General features: G+C 37.7%; 1 protein-coding gene across 1 annotated transcript; it reads right to left on the bottom strand.

The window, feature by feature from the left end:
* Nucleotides 1-2,304: 2,304 nt before the first annotated feature.
* On the bottom strand, nucleotides 2,305-27,423 carry LOC131154403 (serine/threonine-protein kinase haspin homolog). Its single transcript, XM_058107137.1, has 15 exons — nucleotides 27,289-27,423; nucleotides 27,055-27,187; nucleotides 26,837-26,926; nucleotides 25,605-25,695; nucleotides 24,712-25,307; nucleotides 23,150-23,273; nucleotides 22,536-22,645; nucleotides 15,841-15,952; nucleotides 15,324-15,416; nucleotides 15,169-15,230; nucleotides 14,955-15,085; nucleotides 14,778-14,848; nucleotides 14,638-14,690; nucleotides 2,955-3,021; nucleotides 2,305-2,811 (listed from the first exon to the last, which is right to left on the bottom strand). The coding sequence occupies exons 1-15, from the start codon at nucleotides 27,302-27,304 to the stop codon at nucleotides 2,686-2,688; spliced, it is 1,875 nt and encodes a 624-aa protein (XP_057963120.1). The 5' UTR covers nucleotides 27,305-27,423; the 3' UTR covers nucleotides 2,305-2,685.
* Nucleotides 27,424-27,636: the final 213 nt, after the last annotated feature.

Raw genomic sequence — 27,636 nt, 5'->3', positions numbered from 1 at the left:
AGAGCAGAGGGAACCTACATGTATGGGCGTGTAATCTCCCCTATCCTCAGAAACTTTCGCTGATAAATATGGATTGCATGTAAATGAGTTTGAAAAATGGAATTAAAGCTTTTAAAATCTTATGTTTTATATTTATATGGTTATGAGTATAATTGGTATATTTTTCTCAGATAGTATTATCATTGAAATGGGTATATTATGATATAACGAAACTTATATTGCCACACACTGTAAATAATTTATTCCGTCTTACCGGGATGTGTCTCACCCATATATCTAAATGTTTCAGGGAACCATGACAAACCAGGAGATAGAGCTCTAAGATAGAGGTAAGCTGGTACCTTGATAGATAGCGTGAGTATTTTGAGCTATGGATATATGTTTCCCCTCGAGTTTTTGGTTGATTTTTGGGGATGTGTTGGATGTGTGTGTGTGTGTATATATATATATAGATGGTTAGAACTCTGGTTATTTGTATTATGAATGGTTTATATATATTGACTTCCGTAGTTAGGTTTATGTAAATGAGATTTACCGTTTACCCGGTACCCATTTCGGGTCGGGTTATGTTTAAATGGTATCACAGTTTGCGAAGTGGCTGATGTGTAATTAATAATTATTATTTACTGGAGATAGAAAAAAAATGGTATGAAAAACAAGGCGTCACATCCTAATAGTAAAAGTTTAAGATATTTTTGTTTAAGATCTCGAACTCGAATCCTTAGAGGGGTGGAAAAGGATATGAAATGGGAGATTGGTTACTTTCCATTGTGCAGTCCAAGCCCAAATATGAGCTTCCAATCGACAAAGAAAAAGTAAATTTAAGATTGTAAGGAGAGAGAGAGAGAGAGAGAGAGAGAGAGAGAGAGAGAGAGAGAGAGAGAGAGAGAGAGAGAGAGAGAGAGAGAGAGAGGTTATGAAGGTAGAGGATTGCTCATTTACAAAAGTCTCCTCCATAAGAAAAAATTAAGCCCTCCCGATGACAGGCATGATCATTTTGTCAGGTTTCTTTATCCACTAAAACTACTCCAAATAGTAGGTTTTAGGTTTTGTTAGGTTGTACATGAGACTCGCATAAAATTTATTGTTTGGAGCAATTTGATCTAGTAGGGAGGTCTAATCGAAAGATCACATTAGTCCTTTGGAAGAACTTAATTTTTTTCCCTCTTTCACATACTTGTTTGACTTCTAATCCTTAGCTTTGCTTGCCTATTTCAAAATTAAATTAAGGCAATTGTTTGGGACCATAATAGAATAGGTTGAGAGAGGAATGGAACCAAAATTTAGATGGCAAATATATAAAAATGTAAATACTAATTCCATTTTCTTCCCTTTTATTTTTGCGTACAAAAGTCAATATCAAACCAATAAAATAAAATAAAATCGAGAAATGGACCCACTTTCTAAATGAACTAATTGAATGTAGAAAGGGTTTAAAATACCATAATAATAATAACCCAAAAGGGAGTCCATGCATGACTCTGAAAAACAAGGGATAGAAAAGGGAACATTGATGTGGGCACATTTCACCCTTTGTTGTGCTGTATGGTTTTGTTTGGTACTTTATAAATTAAAGTTGCATTGGCTGACATGTGAGAATCAATTTCTTTTCTTCAAGAATCTAGGGATTTGTCTGCAAGAATCTTTCTGTTCCTGCATCTGTCATTAAGCTCTTTTTTTTTCTAACACACAATTAGGGATTCAGAGAAAGGGGAAAGTGGCATCACAATGATGTGCCAGTCCAGAGCTTTTGTGACACATGCAGATTATCTAGTAAGAGGATATAAAGTAATCATGCTGATATTTGATAATCTTTCAATACTCTCACATGTTTTAGTTGGACACAACGCAAAATGTGTTCTATTAAAAGGGTGTAACTCGTTCGAACTCACTTAATAATCCAACTCAAACTTGAATCAATTCAAGTTCAAGCTTAAGTTCAAATTGCTCGAATAGTCTGACAATATATTCTATATATAGATTTAAGATCATATATACTCTATATAGTTTATATACATGTATTTAGCACAATTTTACTAGGTTGAGTTTAATCAAGGACCATTTTAAGACCTCAAACAAGTTCAACTATTTTAACATCAACCATGTTTGAGTTGAATTTCAAGCTTAAAATTTGGGCAGAGTCGAGTTGTCATTCAACTTGACTTGTTAAATGCACCGTGATTTAAAATGAAAATTACAGTGTACTAAGTACGAAAGGATTTAGGGAATAAAATGCACTATGAAGATGGCCAATGAGTTCACAAGAATAATGCAATTTTGCCAAATGCATACAAACAAGTTGTAACCACATCAACATTTTTGGGCATCTGATTCACAAATATTCTCCAAATAACTGGAAAACTAAAAACTCATGCCTGCACTGAACTCATCCTATTGAACAACACAATAATGGTAATCTACAAAAAAGACTTCAAGACGCTTCATATCCTCAGTATGCAAAAGCTATCTCTCTATACAAGATAATTTCAACCATTTCCCCATGGAGCTAAACCCATCTCTAGTCAAAATGGAATTCACTAATTCGGTTCCATAAAATCCACAGAAAGGTTCCTCAGTCTCTAATTAGGTCAATAATGAATAAAGATGAGTTCATTTCTAAAGCTTCATGTACAAAGCAAAAAAGATCTTTCAAATGGTAGCCATCTTTTCCTTTCCTTCACTTGTTCACAGGGTGTGATCGACGAATAAATCACTAAAAAAAGGATCAAAAATTGCTTCTTTTGCTGAGCCATAATTACTAAAGCGCTTCTTCAAAGAGCGTAAATCTCTCTCGTCTTTTGAAGTTCGCCTCTAACATAGCACAATCAAAAATTATATTTTAGAGCGTTACTATTTGAAAGCAAACAATTTTTAAATGACTACAAGGCGCACAACAATCAACATGTGAATAGAGAATTTATGGTTTTTCTGAAGTCAAGAGGAAAAAAACTCACAAATGATTTCTTCAACAGCAATATATCCACCAAGTATTGAAGCCATAGAACATTTGTTTTTGGGAAGCTGAAAGATAATGAAAAGGTAACAGCTCAGCATCCACAAAAACCCTCATCAATGATAGCAGAAAGTAATTCATCCACGTTAGGAATGACAGTGAATGCATGAGCACTTTTCTTACTAATATGGGATTAAAGAATTCAAAGGTCAATAATATTTCCCAAGAACAAACTCTAATAGAATGTTTTCTTTGAGATTAAACAAAAACTCGATAACGAGCCAGTTTAATAATGTATTTAGCAATTAAAATACTTACTATTATTTTTTAATCCTTTTTGTAAATTTTGAGTTCATATTTTGAGCATCCTAGGCTGACTCTGCTGAGAATGAAGAAACACACATCAAGATAGCACTTATACCAAAAGGAACATTGATCAAGGCCATGAGAAAAGATACAATTGTCTTGCACTCTGATCTGATCCATGAGCAGATCCAAAGTTAACCTGATACAGTTTTTATGAGATTCCCTCACCTGTAGTCCTTTAAGTGTAGGATGGGTTGATTCGCACATCCAAACCCAATCCAATGTATTTCACAACCAACCTGTTTTTCTTGGCCTTCTATATAAAGAGGTCTTAATAATTGTTCGTTTCAAGATGCATTGGATGATAGACTGCTAGGCTTGGAGTATGGACCTCTTGAAATCACTGGATTGAACTGTGGGCATAAGCTATTGGTCAAACTGCATAAATCTGTCTCATTGTTTTTTGATTTGTATTATTGTACTTTGAATCTCATCTCTACAGGGGGTTTTTCATGATAGATACATTTGTATACTATATAACACAGGATACAGACCTACATATAGTGGGTTTGCAGGGAAGGATACATACACTCGGCTCCAAATAGCTGAATTAGACTTCATTGAGTTCTAGTAAACCAGGCTATTTAAATTTCAAAGTGCAATCCAATGTCAAAATATTATTCTAGAGAAAGTTTAGTATATCTAAAATTACCAAGTTTCATGCAAGAAATTTAAGTCTTTTTGTTTGAACAAATTAAAGACTCAAGGTAGATATATTTGATATCGGCTTAGATGATAATACATGAAGCAACATGAAGGCTTTATATTGTGACAAAATATTGTATTGTGTGTGCATAAATTGTAAGGGTATTTTTATTTTTTTGGGTAAGATTTACGTTGATATATACATCTGTTTCACGTGGACATGTAAGAAATGATAATAAGAATAGAATTGTATGTGAATTCTACTGACCCTTCATCTCAAACTATTCCGACGACTTCTCCTGAGATTGACATGACATCCAAGACAGGTCTGATTAGTTCTCCCATTCCTCCTAAGCCAGGTCCTCGACGATCGACCCGAGTATCACATCCTCCCGATCGGTATGATGATTACCACACTTCTTTTAACACTACTTTGTCCTCTATTTCCATTCCTACATGCTTTCTGGAGGCTATTAAACATGAATGTTGGCGAAAGGCAATGGATGCAGACCTTCAGGCTCTTCAGGACAATCATACCTGGGATATTGTTTCTTGCCCCTCTACTATTAAAGCCATTGGTTGTAAATGGGTTTTCTCGGTTAAGCTCCGCTCTGATGGGACTCTAGACAAGTACAAGGCACGCTTAGTTGCACTTGGAAACAGGCAAGAATATAGGGTGGACTATGAGGAGACATTTGCTCCTGTGGCAAAGATGACTACAGTGCGTAAGATTCTTTCAATTGCCACTTCCCAAGGCTGGCCACTTCACTAGATGGACGTAGAAAATGCTTTTCTTCATGGTAATATCAAAGAGGACATTTACATGAGTCCTCATCTGGGTTTGTTTTCTTCTTCGTCTTCCACGGTATGTAAGTTAAGGCGATCTCTTTATGGCTTAAAATAGGCTCCCCGAGCGTAGTTTGAAAAATTCAGGTCTACTTTGCTTCGTCTCTCCTTTGTTCAAAGCCAATATGACTCTTCTTTGTTTCTATGCAAGACTCTGACTGGTCTCGTTCTCTTACTTATACATGTGGATGATATTGTCCTTATTGGCACTGACTCCAACTTGATTGATGTTAAGCAAAATCTTCAGGCTTCTTTTCATATGAAAGATCATGGTCCTCTTACATATTTTTTGGGTTTGGAAGTGCACACAAATTCTCCAAGTATATTCTTGAATCAATGCAAATATACCCAAGATTTGATTGGGCTAGTCAGCCTTCAAGATTCGCCTTCGGTAGATACTCCTATGGAGATCAATGTGAAATATCAAAGTGAGGAGGGTGATCTTCTTTCTGATCCCACTGTGTTCCAATAGTTGGTAGGGAGCTTGAACAATTTGAGTATTACTCGGCCTGATATTTCCTTCGCTGTCTAGCAGGTTAATCAGTTTATGCAAACTCCCTGCCACCTTCATTTAGCTGCCGTTTGTCGTATTATTTGATATCTTCGGGGGTCACTTGGTTGTGGGTTGTTCTTTCCAACTAGCTCTCCCCTTTGCCTTGTCGCTTATAGTGACGCGGATTGGGCCGGATATTCTGATACTCGACGGTTTGTCACGAGTTGGTGCATGTTTCTTGGTGATTCATTGATCTCTTGGAAAAGTAAGAAACAAGCTCGTGTTTCTAAATCCTCTTTTGAATCCGAATATCGAGCAAAGTCTACTGCATGTTCTGAGATTGTCTAGTTTCGTGGGCTTCTAGCTGAGCTTGGTTTTTCTTTATCTGATTCTACTCCTATAATACTAGTGCCATTCAAATAGTTGCTAATCCTGTTTATCATGAGCGTACAAAGCACATTGAAGTAGACTGTCATTCTATTCAAGAAGCCTTGGACACTCGAATTATATCTCTGCTTCAGGTTTCTACTCACCACCAAATAGCTGATGTCTTCACGAAGCCTATGACACGACGGCGCCATCAGTTCCTTGTGGGCAAATTGATGCTTTTGGATCGGTCAGCATCAAATTGAGGGGGGGATGTTAGTCAGATACGGTGCCATAATTAGTCTCTCTAATTATGACATAACTTTAATAGGCTGATTGTAGTTGATATTTTATAATTAATAGGCTGATTGTAATTGCCTTATTTAGTCTCCTAGATGGCTGTAATTGCTGATTTTCAGCCTTGTAATTGACGTTTCTATTTGCTATATAATACAAGAACCCTCACAGAGAGAGGTATTTAATCCAATTGACAAGTCATACACAATCTCTTTAGGTTGGCTGGTTTACCAGTGAAAATATCCAAAACAATTCCTATTGACCGAATACAATTTGCCATGCAAATTGCCAAGCTTAAATGCTTGGCCTAGTAAACCACCATTTAACATCTTCTTTGCATGGCTGAATTTCAACGACTCACTCAAGTATCTATGTGCCCGAGTATACGACCACACGACATGAAAAAGCATTACCTCTAATTTGCATTCTAACAAGCTTGGTGGGAGATTACTTGGCCACCATGCATTCTTGGTTGAATGTGGTGTGATATGTGGCTTATATACTTAATGGGAAGCATATACAAGAAGAGGACATAGAGAAAAATCAAAAGTGTTGAGTAGCAAGAAAACCGTCAATGATTTGGCAACTGAATTCATACAATTTACATTCTGTTTGACATTGTCGATAGTTTGGCTCGAGGACTCAGCACAGATTTTTGAATTTTGAAAAGGGTGCGTTAAGTTGGTTGGGGTTTGGAAGGAAACCCTCCGGGTACTTTATATATACACTGTTCTGGGTGTATTTGCATTGTAAGAAGATCATTGTAAGTGTCTTTTGACACCAAGATAGTAAGTACTTTGCCGATTGCTCCCGTGGATGTAGGCATTGTCGAACCACATAATTCCTTGTGTTGTTTTATTTGCTTTCATAAATATTGCGTGGGTGTGTTCTGTATTTGGTTTTCATTGTTTGTTACATTGATATTCCGCAATGCAAATACAATTCATACAACAAATTGGTATAAGAGCATTGTTGTAATGGCTTCGGGTACTTCGTTTGCAAAATTTGACATTGTTAAGTTTGATGGAACCGGTAACTTTGGTTTATGGCAAAGAAGGGTGAAGGATTTGCTTGTGCAGTAAGGCATGGTGAAGGCCTTGTATGGTGTTCAATCGAAAGGCATTAATGAGGCAAATTGGAAGGAATTGAAGGCAAAAACGGTGGCTAGTATCAGACTGTGTCTGACAAATGACGTGTTGTATCATGTCATGGAAGAGGATTCTCCTACAGCTGTATGGCAAAAGCTTTAAAGTCGGTACATGTCTAATTCTCTTACGAATAAACTCTTTCTTAAGCTATATTGGCTTAAGATGGTGGAGGGTTCGGATTTGAACCAACACATCAACGTATTCAATCAAATCATAAGTGATTTAATGCGGGTTCATGTGAAATTCGAGGAAGATGACAAGGCGCTAATGCTACTAAATTCCCTGCCAACATCTCACGCGCATGTGTGAACTCAGTTATGACTTCGACATGGGTAAAGATACCCTAAATTTGGAAGAGGAGACAAGCTCGTTGCTGGGCTTTCATCAAAGAAAGTAAGTCAATGACGTAATTTCACATAGTGATGGGCTTGTGGTGAAGGGTAACCATGAACGTGGGAGAGGAAAATTCAAAAATGGATAGAGTCAAAAATCTCGATATCAATCCAAGAAAAAAGGATATCTGGTGTTTTAAGTGCGATAAAAAGGGGCACACAAAATCGGAGTGTCCGGAATGGAAGAAAGGGAATGCTAAAAAGTAAGAAGGCACTTCAAAAGCAAATGTAGTTGAAGAAGGAAATTCAGAATGCAATGATGGTGACATACTTTTAGTTTCATAGGGGTCGGATCGCCTTACGGACTCTTGGATCCTAGATTCAGCATGTTCTTACCACATAACTCCAAATAAATAGTGGTTCAGCACTTACACGTTGGTAAATTCAGGTTCAGTTCTTGTGGGCAATGATGTTTCATGTAAGATCATTAGAATAGGAAATGTACGAATTAAAATGTTTGATGGTGTTGTAAGAACTCTATGTGATGTAAGACATATTTCAAACCTACAAAAGAGTCTAACTTCATTAGGCACTTTGGACTGTAATGAATTCAGTTACAAGTTCGAAAGTGGAGTTATGAAGGTGTGCAAAAGCAATCTAACAGTGATGAAAGGGCAAAAGTTAGATGGAAACAGTTATGCATTGCTGGGCACTACAGTTGTAGGTGGAGTTGGGGCCGTAGATTCTGAATTTGATGGCACCGTCTTATGGCATATGTGGTTAGGGCATATAGGTGAGCATGGTATTAAAGAACTTTACAAAAGGAGCTCTTGGAGGGTATGAAAACATGCAAGCTGAACTTCTACAAGTTTTGTGTTCTTGGGAAGCAAAGCAAGGTGCAGTTTAAAACAACTATATACAAGACGGAAGGTATTCTTGACTACAAACACTATGATGTTTAGAGGCCGGTGAGAGTAGCATCACGGGGAGGGCATATTTATTTTGTGAGTTTTATTGACGACTACTCACGGAAGGTTTGGGTGTACTTCATGCGGCACAAGTCGGATATGTTTTTCAGGTTTAATTTGTGGAAAGTTGAAGTGGAAAACCAAACAGGGAGGAGAATTAAATACCTCAGATCGAGTACGCTGATTCTAGGTTCATGGAGTTTTGTGAGCAGTAGGGCATTAGGAGACATTTCACTGTTAGATGGACACCTCAACAAAATGGTGTGGCTAAAAGGATGAACCAAACTCTAGTTGAGAGAGCTCGGTGTCTCAAGCTAAGTGCAAAGCCAACTAAGAACTTTTGGGCCGAGGCAGTTAATATGCCTTATTTCTTGGTAAACCGATTGCCAAGGGCATCACTAGAGGGAAAAGTGGCAGAGGAGGTATGAACGAGAAATGCAGTAGACTATTCCAGATTAAAGGTATTCGGTTGTCCAACCTATGTGCACGTATCAGGTGAGGAGAGATCAAAGCTTGACACAAAGTCTAGACGCTGCATCTTTTTGGGGGTATCAAAAGGGTGTGAAGGGGTTCAAGCTATGGGATCCAATGACAAACAAGGTGGTGATCAGTAGGGATGTAGTTTTCGATGAGAAAGCTATGGTGAAGCGTACTCAAGAATTTGATGAAGAGAAATAGGAGCCAGAAAATTGGAGCAGAGATGAGCATGTTGTGTAGGTGGAGTTAGAAACTAAGGGCAATGATCTTGGTCCCCCTGTTGCAGGGAATACTAGCTCGGGAAACTAGCAAGTTGACAGTGTTCCTATACGAAGATCCAGACGCACTATCAAACCACCGCCTATGTATGGATTTGATAATCTGGTATCTTATGCTTTCAATATCAGTTGCAAGGATCCAACTACTTTTCAAGAGGTAGTGCACGGTCAGGAGAAAGGTAGGTGGATGGATGCTATGATTGAGGATATGGAGTCGCAGCATTAAGAATTAGACTTGAAATTTGGTGGAGCTTCCAGATGGAAGAGGGCGATAGGTCACAAATGGCTATATAGGAAAAAGGAAGCAATTTTAGAAAATGAAGGAGAGAAAATCAAGGCACGGTTAGTGGCGAAAGGGTACTCACAGAAGAATAGAGTAGATTATGATGAAATCTTCTCACCTGTGGTCCGACACACTTCCATCAGGGTGGTGTTGGGATTAGTAACTCATTATGACCTATATTTGGAACAAATGGATGTGAAGACGGCATTTCTCCATGGTGATTTGGAAGAGCAAATCTATATGGTACAGCCGGAGGGATTCAGTCAACCCGGGCAAGAACACTTAGTTTGTAAGTTAAAGAAGTCTCTTTATGGGCTGAAACAGTCTCCTAGGCAATGGTACAAACGGTTTGATTTCCATATGATCCGGACAGGCTACAGGAGGTGTGAGTATGATTGTTGCGTATATGTGAAGAACTTTGATGATGGTTCTCTCATTTTCTTATTGCTGTATGTTGATGACATGCTAATAGTTGCGAAAGATTTAACTTGGGTAAATCAATTAAAGGATCTGTTGCATAAAGAGTTTGACATGAAGGATCTTGACTTAGCCAAGAAGGTATTTGGGATGGAGATTCACCGGGACAGAACTGTACGGAGGTTGTGGTTATCTCGGGACGATTATGTAGAGGTGTTGGAAAGGTTCAGCATGGCTGATGCTAAACCAGTATGTACACCTCTAACGAATCACTTTAAATTGTCTACCTCTGAATGCCCAAGGGTGGATGATGAAATCCGGAACATGTTAAAGGTCCCTTATGCTGGTGTTGTAAGGAGTTGAATGTATGTCATGGTGTGTACAAGACCAGACTCAACACATGCAATAAGTGTGGCAAGTAAATTTCTCGCTAATCTGGGTAGACAGTATTGGGAAGTCGACAAATGAATTTTCAAATACTTACGGGGTACTTCTAATTATGACATCATGTTTGGCAAGCAACAAAATAGTCCATTAGTTGTGGGATTTGTTGGTGCTAATAACGGGCTATGCGATAGGGATCAGCATGCCCTACCTATTTTATTTTCAGATGTTGTGATACGTGAATGGCCTCCCAATGTCCACATTTCCTTAGCTGATATGCTGACACATGGATGACCTCCAAATGTCCACAGCAACTCATGATTATTTTGATAATGCTTGAAGACTTTTCAGTGTGAGAAAGACCCAAATTGAGATGCCGAAGTAAGTACGAGTTCAATACCAAAGTGGGCCCCACACAACCTTGTGGGTCCCACATGGCTTTATTGAGCCCCACACGGATTTGGACCCCCTTCTTTGACATATGTTCATATTTAAAGTTTAAATAAGTCTAAGTCAACTTAGCTTGCTTGCATGTGAATATTTAGTAAGTTGTGTTCTTAGTAAGTTGTGTGTGTTAGTAATTTGTATTGGAGTCTTTAATATGTCTTGTAAGTTGGAGCATTTATTTTGTTAGTAACTTGTAAGGGTAATTAATGTGTCTAGTAAGTTGGTGTCTTTATTATTTGTGTTTCCCATACTTGTGTGGGAATTGTTAGTTGTTTAATGTCTTTGTCCCCCCATGCTAGCTAAGCTTGTTAATGCTTTGTCCCCCCATACTAGCTATATATATCCCTTCATTGTAAGAACAAAAGCTAAGTTTGAATATTGAATAGAATTCCATTGTTGAGCTTGAAAGCTTGTCCAATCTTCTGATTGTGTAGTGTGAGGCTACATTGTTCTCTCTGGAGATCAGGTGGTGAGAGACCACTATCTATCCAGTAACTCCATCTCCATCTCCTCCCTTTCATCCACACAACCTCCACCACAGTTACATCCACACGACCTCCACCAAAGTTACATCCACACGGCCAGCACTTTCATATCACCACACGGCCACCATCATCATTTCACTGCATTGTTGTGTTCATTATTGGTATTCACAAGCTTGCACAAAGGACTCCAGGTGTGATCCCACTGCGTGTTGAACAACGTCAAGCATCCATAGACTTTTGTGGTAACATCAGTTTCTATTTGAACCTCTATTATATCTTACAGCCCCTGCAATTACTAAAACCTTAGTTTCAAATTCTGCACTTTTATATTTGATAAACCCTTTGCCTGAAATCTTGAAATTCCAAAACTTGAATAGCATATATAAATCCTAGGACTTTCAATATTATTGCTTGCTAGTCTAAATCAATTGTGGAATATTATTGTGCTAACATAGAACTACATTCTTGAAATATTGAAATAGCATATTTTTCGCATTTAACTTGATTCCTTTGTGAAAGAACCAATTGGGACTTATTTCAAAACAACATCATACACCCTTTCAAAATCCCAAAACATGTGAAATGTCCTCTGGTTTATTGTGTTTATGTTCGGATAATTAAATTCTTAATTTAAAGTGTATAGAGTGCATGTCCTTGTGAGGGTTGAACCGTATGACTAGGTCACCCTTACCCGTCCTACATCATTATGTATTCACCCTTGCGGGAGGACCCATCTATTGGAGGTCCATTGTATAATCCCTAGTGGCATTGTCTACACCTTTGTCTGAATATATGGTAGTCGTCGAAACTGCAAAGGAAGCGTTATGGCTTACTGGTTTGGTCAAGGAGTTGGGTATACAACAAGGTGGAGTTGTGCAGCGTTGTGACAATCAGAGCGTCATCTATTTGGCGAAGAACCAAGTGTATCATGCTAGAACCAAACACATTGATGTAAGGTTCCACAGGATCTGAGAGTTGATTTCTCAAGATGAACTTATACTTGAGAAAGTTCACACATTTGAGAACGCAGCGGATGTCTTGACAAAACCAATTACCACTGAAAAGTTCAAGCATTACTTGGACTTGCTTCATGTCTCCAAGTGCTAGAAAGGAGACGGTCCAAACCTAATGTCCCAAGTTCGAGGTGGAGTAGCAGGCTATGTTTTCGGATTCTCCTAAAGGGCGTATACTTGCCAAGGTGGAGATTGTTGTGATATGTGGTTCATATACTTAATGGGAAGCATATACAAAGAGAAGACATAGTGGAAAATCAAAGTGCCGAGGAGCGGCAGGGAAACCATCGACGGTTTAGCTAGTACCGTCGACGGTTTGGCAATTGAATTCAGACAATTTACATTTCTTCTGAAATTGTCGACGGTTTGGTCTAGTTTGTCAACGGTTTGGCTTGGGGACTCAACGCAGATTTTTGAATTTTGAAAGGGGGACGTTAAGTTGGTTGGGATTTGGAGGGAAATCCTTTGGGAACTTTATATATACACTATTCTGGGTGTATCTGCATTATAAGAAGATCATTGTAAGTGTCTTTTGACACCAAGATAGTAAAATACTTTTCCGATTGCTCCCGTGGATGTAGGCATTGCCGAACCACGTAATTCTTTGTGTTGTTTTATTTGCTTTCATATATATTGCGTGGGTGTGTTCTATATTTGGTTTTCATTGTTTGCTACATTGATATTCCGCTGTGCAAATACAATTTGTAGAACAGAATGACAGGTGAACAAGCCGATAAAATCACCATCGAATTTTGGTCAAGTCCTGAAGATTATCACATATATGTTGTTGTCGAAAGCTATTCCACCATGCAAATTATTCTTGACCAGTAAGATTCTCATTGGTCAATAAGAGCATGATATGATCCACTCAGCCAAGAACCATCCTAAATATGGGTGTTAACAATGTGTCATTGGCCTCTTGCTCTTTATGGTCTTAAAAAAGCTCCTGCAACTTGGTGTGATCGTCTTCAGTTTGTAGTTTCCCAAATGATCCCTCTCTCTATGTTCCTCACTATGAAGATGGATTGATTCTCTTATCGTATGTATATGATATGATAATAACCAGTCCTAATATTGCAGGCATTGAGGACGTGAAATGGCATTTTGCATGCTTTTGAGATGGACTTGGTCCGCTTCATTATTTTCAGGGTATTAAGGTTCCTTCTCCTAAAATATATGTTTATGGCTCAATCCAAGTATGCACAAAAGATACTTATGCATGCCAGGTTGGCTGATGGTCGAGACTCCCATGGTGCTCTATGCAACATTTCTCACTCTGATGATATTTTATTAGATTATTCTATCCTCTGCGATTAGTTAGTTGGATGCTTAGTTTACCTTCCTAATATAGTTTATATTTTTCATGTTGTTAGTTTGTTTTTTAACCTAGGACTACTCAATGTGCTGTGTTATTCCACATCCTACATTACATGAGGGACAAATTTTCGCAGGTTAGTGATGCAAAAATTTGGGCTGGGGATATTTATTATTACAAGTCTACAAGTAGCCTTTAATGTATTTTCTAGGTGGTTCTCTATTCCTCGTAAATGCAAAAAACAATTTTTTGGTGCATGTATTTTCTAGGTGGTTCTCTTATTCCTACTAGATTTGTTGGGGGTATACTGAATTCCTATCCTTAAGCCTACTAATATGGTGCCTTTACCAAGTTGAGCACAGCTGAAGACACAACTGGCTGAGGGAAAGGGCACAGGTGCCCACGATCACTTTTTAATGTTTGCTGCTACACAAGAATTTTCCATGGGTGCAGGGGCAGCCCCACTGTACTGCTTGATTCGTGGTGAAATTCTCTAATCTCTTACCCATGTACAAAGGCTTCAAACTTCAACCACACAAATCTAAGTGTTCTCTCTGCGTTTATTTTTGTTTTTTCTGCTACGGGGTTATCTGCTTTGCTGTATTTGATTTGCACAACATGATTATATTGAGAGAAATGATTATATTGAGAGAACAAGAGTGCCATTCAGATTGCTAAATATATGTCTTCCATGAGCACAGGAAGCACATTCGGTTTAATTACTATTTTGGTTCATCAAAAACTTCAACTAGGTACCATCACTTGCAGATTTCTTCAGTCTCACGTGACAGCAAAGTTCCCAGTTTCTACTTGGCAAATCCTCAATGTTATTTGCACTGGTGAAGGGGTGAGAGAAAGTAATTTTTTGTGAGGATGTTTTTATCTTTTGGATAGTTTCAAGTTCATAATTATATTTATGTTTGTTTCCTAGGTTACCTAAGATACGATTATCAAGATAGCATTGTACATGATTTCTCTTGCATAGTTTCATTCTCATAATTCCAGTGCAGTGCAATTATTCCATCAGCATTTTAGTTATAAAATTTGTAATTGGGATGTCAAAAATAGAGCTTAGCTACGTTGAATTTGTACAAAATGGAGTATTAAGATGTCAGCAGTTATACCTTCCTTCCCAGTAGTCTTCAGTTATCTCCTTCATCTTGCGATATGTATCTGACTGCAGATAATATTGGACATCAGTTTGGTGCAAGAGCGAAAAATGGAATACTTAAAAATGTTTACAACTTATTTTGCATTTTCTTACTTGTTTATCCCCTTTTGGACCCTCAAATAGTTCTGGATCTGCAGATAAGTCGAGAAAAAGTATGTCTTCTCCTGTTCACAAAGAAAGCTTGTTCAGCATGATGAATCAGCAACAAAGAGTTGACCTCAGATGTGGCATATTATAATAATTACAAGTTTCAAATGCACAAATATTTACCGGTATTAATTCTGGATAGGGTGAAGTCAATTATTGATATGAACAGTCCAAATGTGGTTATGGACAAGTGCCTTCCCTCAAGGGTGAATTGTAATGTTTCAGACTCTTTACGACTTAGAAGGATGTTCCCCCTGTGACAAAAAAAGAATATTCTAAATGGGCAGTCATGCAAAGCAAAGCCCCATTACAACCTTATGTTGCATGACAACTTAACCAGTGCAGATCCCGGTGTTCAAATTCGTATGCAGCTTCTGCCACAGCCAAGGCAGCAGTAACCTGCATTGCACAAGGAATGAGTGCAGCAACAATAGTTATACAACAATAGATTTTGTAAACTGGACTGAAATATCAAGAGGATCTGCAGTTCACCTGAACCAACAAACTTCTTGCTTCATTGAAATTCAAGAGCACGAAGCTTTCAAGATCTTGGCCGCCATGTTCAAGAACAAACACAACAAAGCACTGCGGGAAATTTCATTACATTTATTAAGTAAAGCAATCTAAAAAGAAACTTACGCAGCTTGTAAAATGTAAAATAGTAATCCTTGTCACTGTGGTTAATGATCATCAAAGCTTAATAGTTACTACGTTTGATTTTGAAGTACAATTGAAAGAGAAATTTTTAAGATAGGCAACCAGTAGATCAGGGTTGAAGGACAATTAGCATTCAAATTCACAAGGAGATTTGAAGCCAAGCTTTTGGCATTACCACCAATAGACCTTACACTAACAGATAACCAAAAAGAAAATACTCATTTCTGGACCATTTTAGTTTGAAAAGGAAAAAACAGAACCCAAAAACATCTTCATGTAGGGAGATGGATATCTACTAAAGCATAAAATCACATTTATGCAGAAAAACCAACTTAGAAAAGAACCAAAAAACCTGTTTCTCTGGGAACTCCTTAGGATGATCGTTTTCTGAACCATGGTTTTCATCCCAATCTTCCCATGCTCTTATCAGGGCAGCATCATAACTGCCACGGCAGACCCTTAAACTGCAGAACAAGATCATGAATATTTATGTCAAAATCATAGATTCAGACCCTTAAACTGCAGAACAAGATTGTAAATATTTATGTCAAAAGCATTGAATTAAACTTCCTTCCTTGCTCTATCTTTTGCTTTCTCATACACATGTCTATGCTATATATAGAAATAAGAATAGTGCAAATCCTTTTGAGACAAAAATATCCTTATCTTATCTTTTAGAAGTAGGATAAAACACTCTTTAAAATAATAAAGTTCAAACAAATTTAGATAAAATTCTAATAGAGTTCAGACAAATAATAAATCTAACCTCTAAATAGTAATAATGAATATTATAATAAGTTCATAAATTCAGAAATATCTTTCAGATAATAAAGTAAAATTAATTTTAAATTATAAAAATACTCACCAATTAATCGTTAACTGAAAAAAAAATCAAAAGTAGGATACATAGACATGAAAATAAAAATGGAAATATTCTTTTAGAAAACAGTAATTTTGAGATTTTCAAAACACCTTGTACATTCTTGTCATATAACAAACTATTATATCTATACATGCTATTCAAAAATAGTCTAATATTTTCAAAGCATATTTTACATAATAAAATCAATAATAAATTTATTTAAAATTTTTAATGTTCACATGAAAAAAGAATTCCCTCACATGATATGATATATTCATATACACGATATAACTCCCTTTTAAATTTTTGATTTTAAGAACAACACTAGAGATTAAATTAAAAAAGGATAGTTGTGTTGGGCTTTTGTGGAGCCTAGTTGTGTCTTAATTTGGATGACGACCGGACCTCTGTTTAATTAGAGATTTCTATCCTAAGGCTTAGTCCATGGAGCGAAGGCTTTGGAGCCCATTCGGAACGGAACCCTAGGCGCAACATATAAAAAGGGTACTTTCGGGTGATTAGGGTTTGTGTGGTTGTATCCGCGAGAGAGAGCGAGAGCGAGAGAATTGTATCGCCACACTCTCTGTGCTTTCTTCCTGATAATATTGAAATCCCTGCAACTCCATGGACGTAGGCAAAATTGCCGAACCACGTAAATATTGTCTTGTGCGTGTGATTGAATTTTTCTTTGGCGTTATTCTTTCTCTATTTGTTTCTCACAGGTTTCGGGAATTTGTTCGTATATTCCTAACAACTGGTATCAGAGCCTAGGGTTAGGTTCGAGTGGGAGCAATGGCAGAGGAAGTAGGAAGGGCGTCTGGAATAGAAAAGTTTGACGGCACAGACTTTGGAATCTGGAGGATGCAGATCGAGGATTATCTCTATGGGAAGAAGTTACATCTACCGCTTCTAGGAGAAAAACCTGCTACTATGAAGGACGAGGAATGGACACTCCTTGACAGACAGGTACTGGGAGTTATAAGATTAACTCTGTCCAGGTCTGTTGCACACAACGTCGTGAAGGAGAAAACTACAGCAGATTTGATGAAGGCTCTATCTGGTATGTATGAAAAACCATCAGCAAATAACAAGGTACATCTGATGAAGAAATTATTTAATTTAAAGATGACAGAAAACGCATCTATAGCACAACATCTGAATGAGTTCAATACTATCACAAATCAATTATCGTCGGTAGAAATTGATTTTGATGATGAGATTCGTGCACTGATCGTTTTGGCTTCGTTGCCAAACAGTTGGGAGGCAATGAGGATGGCAGTAAGCAATTCTACTGGAAAGAAAAAACTGAAGTATAATGATATACGGGATTTAATTCTGGCTGAGGAGATTCGCAGAAGAGATGTAGGCGAAACCTCAGGATCCGGCTCTGCCCTAAATCTTGAGACCAGAGGCAGAGGTAATGACCGAAATTCAGATCGGGGTAGATCAAAATCCAGAAACTATAATCGAAACAGAAGTAAGTCCAGACCTGGCCAAAAGGGACAATGCTGGAACTGCGGGAAAACAGGTCACTTTAGGAGACAATGCAAAAGTCTTAAGAAGAGGAGTGAGGATGATTCCGCTAATGCTGTAACAGAAGAGGTACAGGATGCACTACTTCTTGCAGTAGACAGTCCACTTGATGATTGGGTTTTGGACTCAGGAGCTTCATTTCATACTACTTCACACCATGAAATCATACAGAATTATGTAGCAGGAGATTTTGGTAACGTATATTTGGCTGATGGTACAGCCTTGGATGTTGTGGGTATGGGAAACGTCCGGATGTCACTGCCAAATGGGTCTGTTTGGTTACTAGAGAAGGTACGACATATTCATGACCTGAGAAGGAATTTGATTTTTGTCGGACAGCTTGATGATGAAGGGCATGCGATGTTGTTTGCTGGTGGCACTTGGAAGGTTACAAAGGGAGCCAGAGTATTGGCTCGTGGAAAGAAATCTGGTACTTTATACATGACGTCAAGTCCAAGAGATACAATTGCAATTGCTGAAGCAAATACTGATACAAGCTTATGGCACCGCAGACTTGGTCACATGAGTGAGAAGGGGATGAAGATGCTGCTGTCAAGAGGGAAACTGCCGGAATTGAAGTCTGTTGATTTTGAATTGTGTAAAAGCTGCATCTTAGGAAAGCAGAAAAGGGTGAGTTTCTTGAAAAGTGGCAGAACACCGAAGGCTGAAAAATTGGAGTTAGTGCACACAGATTTATGGGGTCCTTCTCCTGTTGCATCCCTTGGGGGTTCAAGGTACTACGTTACTTTCATTGATGACTCAACCAGAAAGGTATGGGTTTATTTTCTGAGAAATAAATATGATGTATTTGAAACTTTTAAGAAGTGGAAGGCTATGGTTGAGACTGAGACAGGTTTGAAAGTAAAGTGTTTGAGGTCGGACAACGGAGGAGAGTACATAGATGGAGGGTTCAGAGAGTATTGTGCTGCACATGGAATCAAAATGGAAAAGACCATTCCTGGGACACCACAGCAGAATGGTGTGGCTGAGCGCATGAACAGAACTCTCAACGAGCATGCCAGGAGTATGAGGCTACATGCTGGATTACCAAAAATTTTTTGGGCTGATGCTGTCAGTACTGCAGCTTATCTGATAAACCAAGGACCTTCAGTTCCCATGGAGTTTAGACTTCCTGAAGAGATTTGGAGCGATAAAGAGGTAAATTTTTCTTACTTAAAAGTTTTTGGTTGTGTTTCTTATGTTTATGTTGATTCTGATGCTCGTAGTAAACTTGATGCAAAGTCCAAAATATGCTATTTCATTGGCTATGGTGATGAGAAATTTGGCTATCGGTTTTGGGATGAACAAAACAGGAAAATCATCAGAAGTAGGAATGTGATATTTAACGAACAGGTTATGTACAAGGATAGGTCAACTGTAGTGTCAGATGTCACAGCGATAGATCAGAAAAATTCTAAGTTTATTAACTTAGATGAGTTGACTAAAATACTGTCCAGGAAAGGGGTGAAGATAATAGGGAGAATGTAGAATTGCAGGAAATTCAAATTACACCTGTAGCTGCGGTCCGTAGATCTTCCAGGGCCACTAGACCTCCACAGCGTTATTCACCTGCTTTAAATTATCTTCTGCTAACTGATGGTGGTGAGCCAGAGTGTTATGATGAAGCCTTGCAGGACAAGAGTTCAAGCAAGTGGGAGTTAGCCATGAAGGATGAGATGGACTCCTTGTTGGGGAATCAGACATGGGAACTAACTGAATTGCCAGTAGGGAAGAAGGCTCTGCATAACAAGTGGGTATACAGAATAAAGAACGAACATGATGGTAGGAAGCGCTACAAAGCCAGATTAGTTGTCAAAGGGTTTCAGCAAAAGGAAGGCATTGACTTTACAGAAATATTTTCTCCAGTTGTGAAGATATCAACAATTAGACTGGTACTGGGAATGGTGGCTGCAGAAAATCTACATCTTGAGCAGTTAGATGTGAAAACGGCATTCCTTCACGGTGACTTGGAGGAAGACATCTACATGATTCAGCCAGAAGGGTTCATTGTCCAGAGACAAGAGAATTTAGTCTGCAAACTGAAAAAGAGCTTGTATGGTCTAAAACAAGCTCCAAGATAGTGGTATAAGAAGTTTGATAGCTTTATGCATAAAATTGAGTTCAAGAGATGTGAAGCTGATCACTGTTGTTATGTTAAGTTCTTTGACAATTCTTATATCATTTTACTGCTATATGTAGATGATATGCTTATTGCAGGGTCTAACATTGAAGAGATTAATAATCTGAAGAAGCAATTGTCAGAACAGTTTGCAATGAAGGATTTGGGAGCTGCAAAGCAAATCCTTGGAATGAGAATTATTAGAGACAAGGCTACTGGTACATTGAAGCTTTCACAGTCAGAGTATGTGAAGAAAATTCTCAGCAGATTCAACATGAATGAATCTAAACCAGTGAACATACCCTTGGGGAGTCATTTCAAACTAAGCAAGGAACAGTCACCGAAGACAGAAGAAGAAAGGGACCATATGAGCAAGGTGCCCTATGCTTCAGCTATTGGTAGCTTGATGTATGCTATGGTGTGTACAAGGCCAGACATTGCACATGCAGTGGGAGTCGTTAGTAGATTCATGAGTAGGCCAGGAAAGCAGCATTGGGAGGCAGTAAAGTGGATTCTAAGATATTTGAGGAGTTCATCAAATACATGTCTTTGCTTCACTGGTGCAAGTTTGAAACTACAGGGTTATGTAGACGCTGATTTTGCTGGTGATAATGATAGTAGAAAGAGTACTACTGGATTTGTATTTACTTTGGGTGGTATAGCTATATCTTGGGCTTCTAATTTGCAAAAGATTGTTACTTTGTCTACTACAGAAACTGAGTATGTTGCAGCAACTGAAGCTGGAAAGGAGATGATTTGGCTACATGGTTTCTTAGAGGAACTGGGTAAGAAGCAGAAGACGGGCATTCTACACAGTGACAGTCAGAGTGCAATTTTTCTTGCCAAAAATTCGGCTTTTCATTCAAAGTCGAAACACATACAAACAAAATACCACTTTATCCGTTACCTTGTTGAAGATAAGCTGGTAATACTTGAAAAGATATGTGGATCTAAGAACCCAGCAGACATGTTGACTAAGGGTGTTACTATTGAGAAACTAAAGCTGTGTGCAGCTTCAGTTGGTCTTCTAGCTTAAGGAGAGGAGGTTGAGTTGCAAGGATGAGGGATTGTTTTTCAGGAGGATTGCAGTTGATATTGGTGATTGAACTAGTCTCCAAGTGGGAGATTTGTTGGGCTTTTGTGGAGCCTAGTTGTGTCTTAATTTGGATGACGACCGGACCTCTGTTTAATTAGAGATTTCTATCCTAAGGCTTAGTCCATGGAGTGAAGGCTTTGGAGCCCATTCGGAACGGAACCCTAGGCGCAACATATAAAAAGGGTGCTTTCGGGTGATTAGGGTTTGTGTGGTTGTATCCGCGAGAGAGAGCGAGAGCGAGAGAATTGTATCGCCACACTCTCTGTGCTTTCATCCTGATAATATTGAAATCCCTGCAACTCCGTGGACGTAGGCAAAATTGCCGAATCACGTAAATATTGTCTTGTGCGTGTGATTGAATTTTTCTTTGGCGTTATTCTTTCTCTATTTGTTTCTCACAGGTTTCGGGAATTTGTTCGTATATTCCTAACAAGTTGTGACAGTATTACTAGTTTATTTTAGAATGTGTATAGTAACACTAGATAACTACATAGCAAGTTTACAAAAAATAAGAATTAAAAATTTTCTATAAGAGCATCTTGTTTATATTCTTACTGTATATGTAACAACACTCTTTACATTTCTTTAATATGCATCTGATACTTCATGAGATGTCCAAGATAAAACTATAAACACTAGAAACTTTAAACAACGAAAGCGTATTATCAATTGATTTTAAAAAATCCAAACTACATCACAGATATTTAAATTATACAACAATTGCTCATTTTATTATTTACTAGTGAGCATAAATGCATGCAAGCACAAAGTCAAAAACATATTATTAGTTGACTGGGTGGAGAAGGGAGGGGGAAGAGATGGAGGAACAGAAACAGGGAGTTCACAGAGTTGGAACAATGCTAATTATTTAAGTTACGTTTGTGTAAACATGCAAAAAATAACCAAAGGCTGTAGCATTCTCACTATGACTCTCTACCTTTTCTCTCTCCTCTCTTTTTTTTGGGCTCGGCATACGAATCTCTACCTAGCTTATCTGTCCTCCTTGCCTTAAAATATGAAAGAGAACATCAACTATAAACCTAGAACTTTGCCAACTGCCAGCTTGGGAAACTCCTCTTCGTTATTTCCAGACACCACATACATATGGCAGACCTGTTTCCAACTTTTCATCTTCAGGCTAGAAAAGTATGAGAGCTAGAGGGCGGGCCTTGGATCAATGGTCAGGTTGCTCCTTTGTGACTGGTTGGTTATGGTTTGAGTCCAAGGAAACAGCCTCTCAGCATAAAAAGCAGGAGTAAGGCTGCCAGCTGCACACACCGTGACAAGCCTCCCCCTACTCTCGCAAAGCGGGGAGCCTTGTGGCCTGGGGACTCCCTTTAAAAGTATGAGAGCCGAACAGGCTGACCAGCTATGACAGTACCTCAGATTGGCTGTTAGTTGCAAAGTAATAGAAAGCAAGTTATGCAGAAAACATACTCTATTGTTTTTATGAAGGAAGTACAGGCATTATAAACCTGATCCTCGTCTCCTCTTAAACAATTAAGAGTGTGAGACAGCATGACTTCCTCAAGCAATTCCTCTGATCTCTGCAAAACAGTAAACCACAACATAAAAAGTCCATTACACAAATATATTCCCACTAAACTGAGTTTGTATTTCAAGATGTTAAACATACTTTTCTAAATAATCCACAAACCATGCCATTTGACCAAATACAATATCATTATTCATCCATGTGAAAAAAAAATTCAAATATTCCAGTTCTAGAACTAGTTAGCGTTAATAAAGGCAGTTTCCTGGCATTCACGAAGCTTTTCATGGAAAGGCAGCAAGACAATGTTAGTGTTTACAACAGCCTAACACCTGGTAAGTGCCCTGATGAATACCAGCCAGCTTAATGTTACCTAACAAATAAATAAACCTAAAACACGATGAATGACAACTCCATAGACCTTTATCGCTCCTTCCCTCAGCTCTGAATAATTTTCTATATTAATGGATGATTTTGATCCAAATATGATTCAGAAATCCAGAGAGGGTGAGAGGAACAATAATCCATTGGAAAAAGATATGTATTTTATAATGAATACCTTTTGCACTTCACCATTCACTCGTAAATCACCATCAATTGGAACAATTTTGCAGACAGTTTTACCAATCATGAAAGCTTCTCCATATGTACCTTCACCAACCTTGACTATACCCTCTGAGTAACTGCATCAGATGGAACATCCACATTCAGCTAAAATCTTTTCTGAAAAAATAGATGAGAACATAGTAGCAGAGTGGCAAGTAATACTAATCCATTAAAAGTGTCAGAAACTGAGAATAATTAAACAACCATTTATGAATATAAGTAAAATCCCAGAACAAAAACACCTATAAAATTTCACCTCCACCCCATCCCAACAGAAAAAAGGCAGAAGAAAAATATGATAACTTAAAAACTCAACATTGTTCAGAGCCATAAACGTGAAATTAAATCGAAGGCCTCTAATTATCAAGGATATGTCCATATCCGCTCAAATTCAGATGATTTTATGTAAAATAGACAGCTTCCTTAGCCTTTCATGTTTGTATATATAACATCTTCAGAAAAACTTCGTAAACATTCAAAGAGAAAGTTGAACCTTGAAGCCACCATGCCCAATTATGGTATACTCCCTCATATCCTTAAGTACTATTCAAAAAATAAATCATGCAATTATGTCAGACAATCCATGCTTCTGTGGAGGCAACAAGAAATGGTTGTATTATGCTACTATATATTGCAGCCTGCTTATCTAATTCCAGTTTTGGAAAGACATGAATCAATCTTTTATTTTTATTTTTGCTCCAACCAAAACTGGTTCATACAATGCTCTTCTAAAAATACCATAGTGTTTTGGAGTGTGGATTTAAGGGCTTGGATTTGGATTTGTGTGGGTTTGGGAGAAACTTAATACGATGTCATACACATTTTGTCCATATCCACACAAATCCAAATTGAAGTTCCAAATTCCATGCTCCCAAACATAGGTAAGTGAATTTCTTTAAAGAATGACATGAAAAAAAATAAAAATAAAAAGAAAAAAAATAAAAAAATATAATGAGAATAAAAGACCATAAAGATACAAAGCAACATAAAACTTAGTTAAGCCAAATGAACAGAGTCTACTGATAAAAATTCCAAAAAACAAAATAATAAAGAACTCAAGGTAGTGTTTGGGAGCATGGATTTTTGGGGCTTGGATTTGAATTTGTGTGGATTTGGAGGAAACTCAATACAATTTTGTACTACGTGTTATCTAAATCCACAAATCCAAATCCAAGGTCTGAATTCCATGCTCCCAAACATAGGATTAAGAATCTTACAACATTCTAAGTAGCTACAAAATTTTACTTGGAACTTGGAAGCCAGTTTCCATACATGAAAAAAGCTACATGAAATTTTGTCAGGGCTCATTGCAGCAACATGGTGAGGCAACAGGAATGGTGCAGAGAAATAAGCAGGACTCCATTAAAGAATTATAGCTAATTAAGAAAATGAAAAAAAAATATCTAGTTAGGTATCTATGCAAGTATTTTTCTCAATGTACGAAAATATATAAATGGTATCTGTGCAACTTGTTAAGAAAAACTAGTAGGCAACTCCAAAAAGAAAAGAACAAACCAATAATCAGAGAATGCATCTGATAGCGTTGAAGGAGCTGACTGTCCACAGATTGCTAACAGTGCTGAAAATGGCACCTCGTAATCACTATAGAGTGAAGAAGATTGAGATGCAAGAGAGAGTTTCTTTACTGCAACTTCCAAATCTTCATGACCGCCATCACCAGCATTTAAGGATTCAGCAGTGCTCTTTTCTGAAAACATGCACCTTTCAAAAACATTTTTGCTCATGAAACTGGAATTAAACATGTTCTGAACAGAATGTACACCCCTATGGCTTTGCTGAGAAGCTTTTTCTGGGGTTTTTACATTTGTAGAGTCAAAACCATCACTGCTTTTTGACTCTGATATTGCTGAAGTTTCTAATATCTTGGACAGGGAATGAGAAGGTCCACAACTGTAATTTAACTTCTTGGAGATTAACCATTTTTCTAACACTGAAGACAAAGGTGGTATAGCAACACTATCACGTTGGATGCCCATGGCCCATGTACCAAAGTGCTTAGGTGAGGGGCTCTCCTCCAACAATTCAAATGCATCAACCTCTTCAAAGTATGCTCGCTCTCTTTCGTAGTTTGGAAGATGCACAACTTTTCCCTGTAAACAGCAAAATCGTTAGGTAGCATGAAGGAATCGTAATAAATATGTAACCTCCCCCCTAACATAATTTTGATGCATATTAAGGAATCGCAATAGCTTAAAACACTGATAATATTGGTAGTGGAAATTTCAGAAAAATCAGAATTCAATTTTTTATCAGTTTTTATCCTTATTTTCTGTTTCCCAAACGTGAATTAACCACATGCCAGTGAAATTGCTCAAATATATGATAGTCAAGCAGTGGACATAATCTATTAAATTTAGGAAACAAAAGAAAGAGTATGAGGATCATACTTTGGGAAGAGGTGGTTTAGCTTTTCTTTTTGGCTTTCTTTGTTGAGGCTGATAATCCACACATGTAGCAATTGCAATGCTCGTCCTCCCTCTGCCAAGCACAAATATGAAAATCTTAAATTGCAACTTTATGTATTTTCACCCAAATCATAAAAAGTAAGCCGCCATACATTTGCAACAGTGTGTGCTAACTGCTAAGAATACATTTCTGGTGACATTTAATCATGCAAAAAAGTATATATATATGGGCAGGGAACACAATTCGATAAAATTTTTCAGAAACTCGCATTGAAATTCAGTTTCAAAACCATAATTAAAGCTACCAATATATGAAGGCAATCTAACTGCAGGGAGATTGGATTTTAGTCAGTTAGGGGACCTGTTATGTAGAAGATCAGCTCAGCTGCTAGTAAGATGCATTTTAACAAGCAGAAAACCAAAATTTTCTGAAGGTATATGACTGGGCTGCAGCAGATTGATTTCAAAAAATGACAATGCTGCATAAAGTAGCAGGACAAAACATTTAATGCACTACCACGCACAAACTGGGTGTCATTCAAACAAATCTCTAAATACTTACTCCTGCATTAATCAGTTTAATCAAAATTCAGAAACATCAAATATAAATAAATCCTAACACGCAAAGCACTAACTAAAACTCAAACAAGAACATAAAATTTGCAATATTTGATATCTCCTACACTTATAGAAAAAAATTCCCCCACTTTTGTTTCCATTTCTTTACTCAGTGTAATACTTCTTTAGAAGCACTGGTTGAACAGTAAAACTAGTGCAAAATAGAAAAATATTAGGTAACTGATCTCTATGTCTATGTTATGAATCCTTATTGTTGGAGGAGGTTGCCCACAATTATGCAAATTTCCATAACCCCACCTACAGGGACTTAAGGCTTCATTTGTTGTTGTTGTTGTATCTCACAACTATAACTATCTGTCTTCTTCTGTCAATTTTTTCACTTCTTTAAAATATTCCAATGCAAATTCTAGACTTTGAGAAAAAAAAAATTAACTATTATTTGATCACAGATATTTGCAATAGTTCTTAGTGGCCAGAGAGTAAACATTAGATACATGGAAAATGAAGTTAATTAAATTATTAAAAGGCCAAAAATAAAATTAAAGTACTAATTAATTTCATTAAAAAAAATGAATGGGAGCATATTAGATTGGCAGATAGCTAATTTAAGGAATCAGGGTAGAGATTAAATTAACCTGGTAGAGAGGGAACGATTCCAACTGACCCGCTTGTTGGGAGCCAAACTCATCCGAGCCCCATGGCAGGGATTGGGATTGGATTTGATTCTGAAAAAAAAAAAAAAAAAAAAAGAAAGAGAGAAACGAAGACCAAATAAGATCAATTTTGAGGAGCAAGAACAAAACATGGGTTGAAATTAAACGTCGTGATTTAGAAATTAACCGCCAAGACCTACGGTTCTACTAAATCTTTATGGGCCTTGTTGGGTTTTCTTCTTCTGTAAATTACAGCGATTTGAGGTTGCTGCTGCTGATCTTGTTCTTGTTCCATGGCTATGATTTCTGACCAGAGATCTCCACCACTCGCACCTGTGATGCGGGATGTTGCATTAAATTATGAACAGAAGATTGAAGATGATAAGGAAATAGGGCTATCTCTCTGCCCCGAGTAAAAGTCCTCCTGCTCTTACCTGCCTGCGAAGCCATTGTAAGTTAACAGAGAGAGAGCAAGAGGAAGAGAGGGACGTTGGGTTTCGGAGAGTGTGCTTGTCCTGTCAGCCGACGCACGGATTTTCCAGAGAGGAGAGAGAAAGGGAGAAGTGGGGATTTTGAAGTTCGGGCGGGAACGTCGAGAGCCCGTATTAACGACGTCGTCTCTAACGCATTCGATCAAAACAAAATGGGGACTTTCCTTTCCTTTCCTCTCCTTTTCTTTTCCTTTCTCTCCAAACCATTTAATCCAAACAAAATATGAGTGATTTTGATACGCATTTTTTTTTTTTTCAATGAGATCCCTAGGCTATATTATTAAATTAAAC

The sequence above is a fragment of the Malania oleifera genome, chromosome 4, assembly GCF_029873635.1.
Source record: "Malania oleifera isolate guangnan ecotype guangnan chromosome 4, ASM2987363v1, whole genome shotgun sequence".
Taxonomy (NCBI): Eukaryota; Viridiplantae; Streptophyta; class Magnoliopsida; order Santalales; family Ximeniaceae; genus Malania; species Malania oleifera.
This window is presented reverse-complemented; position numbering and strand designations above follow the sequence as displayed.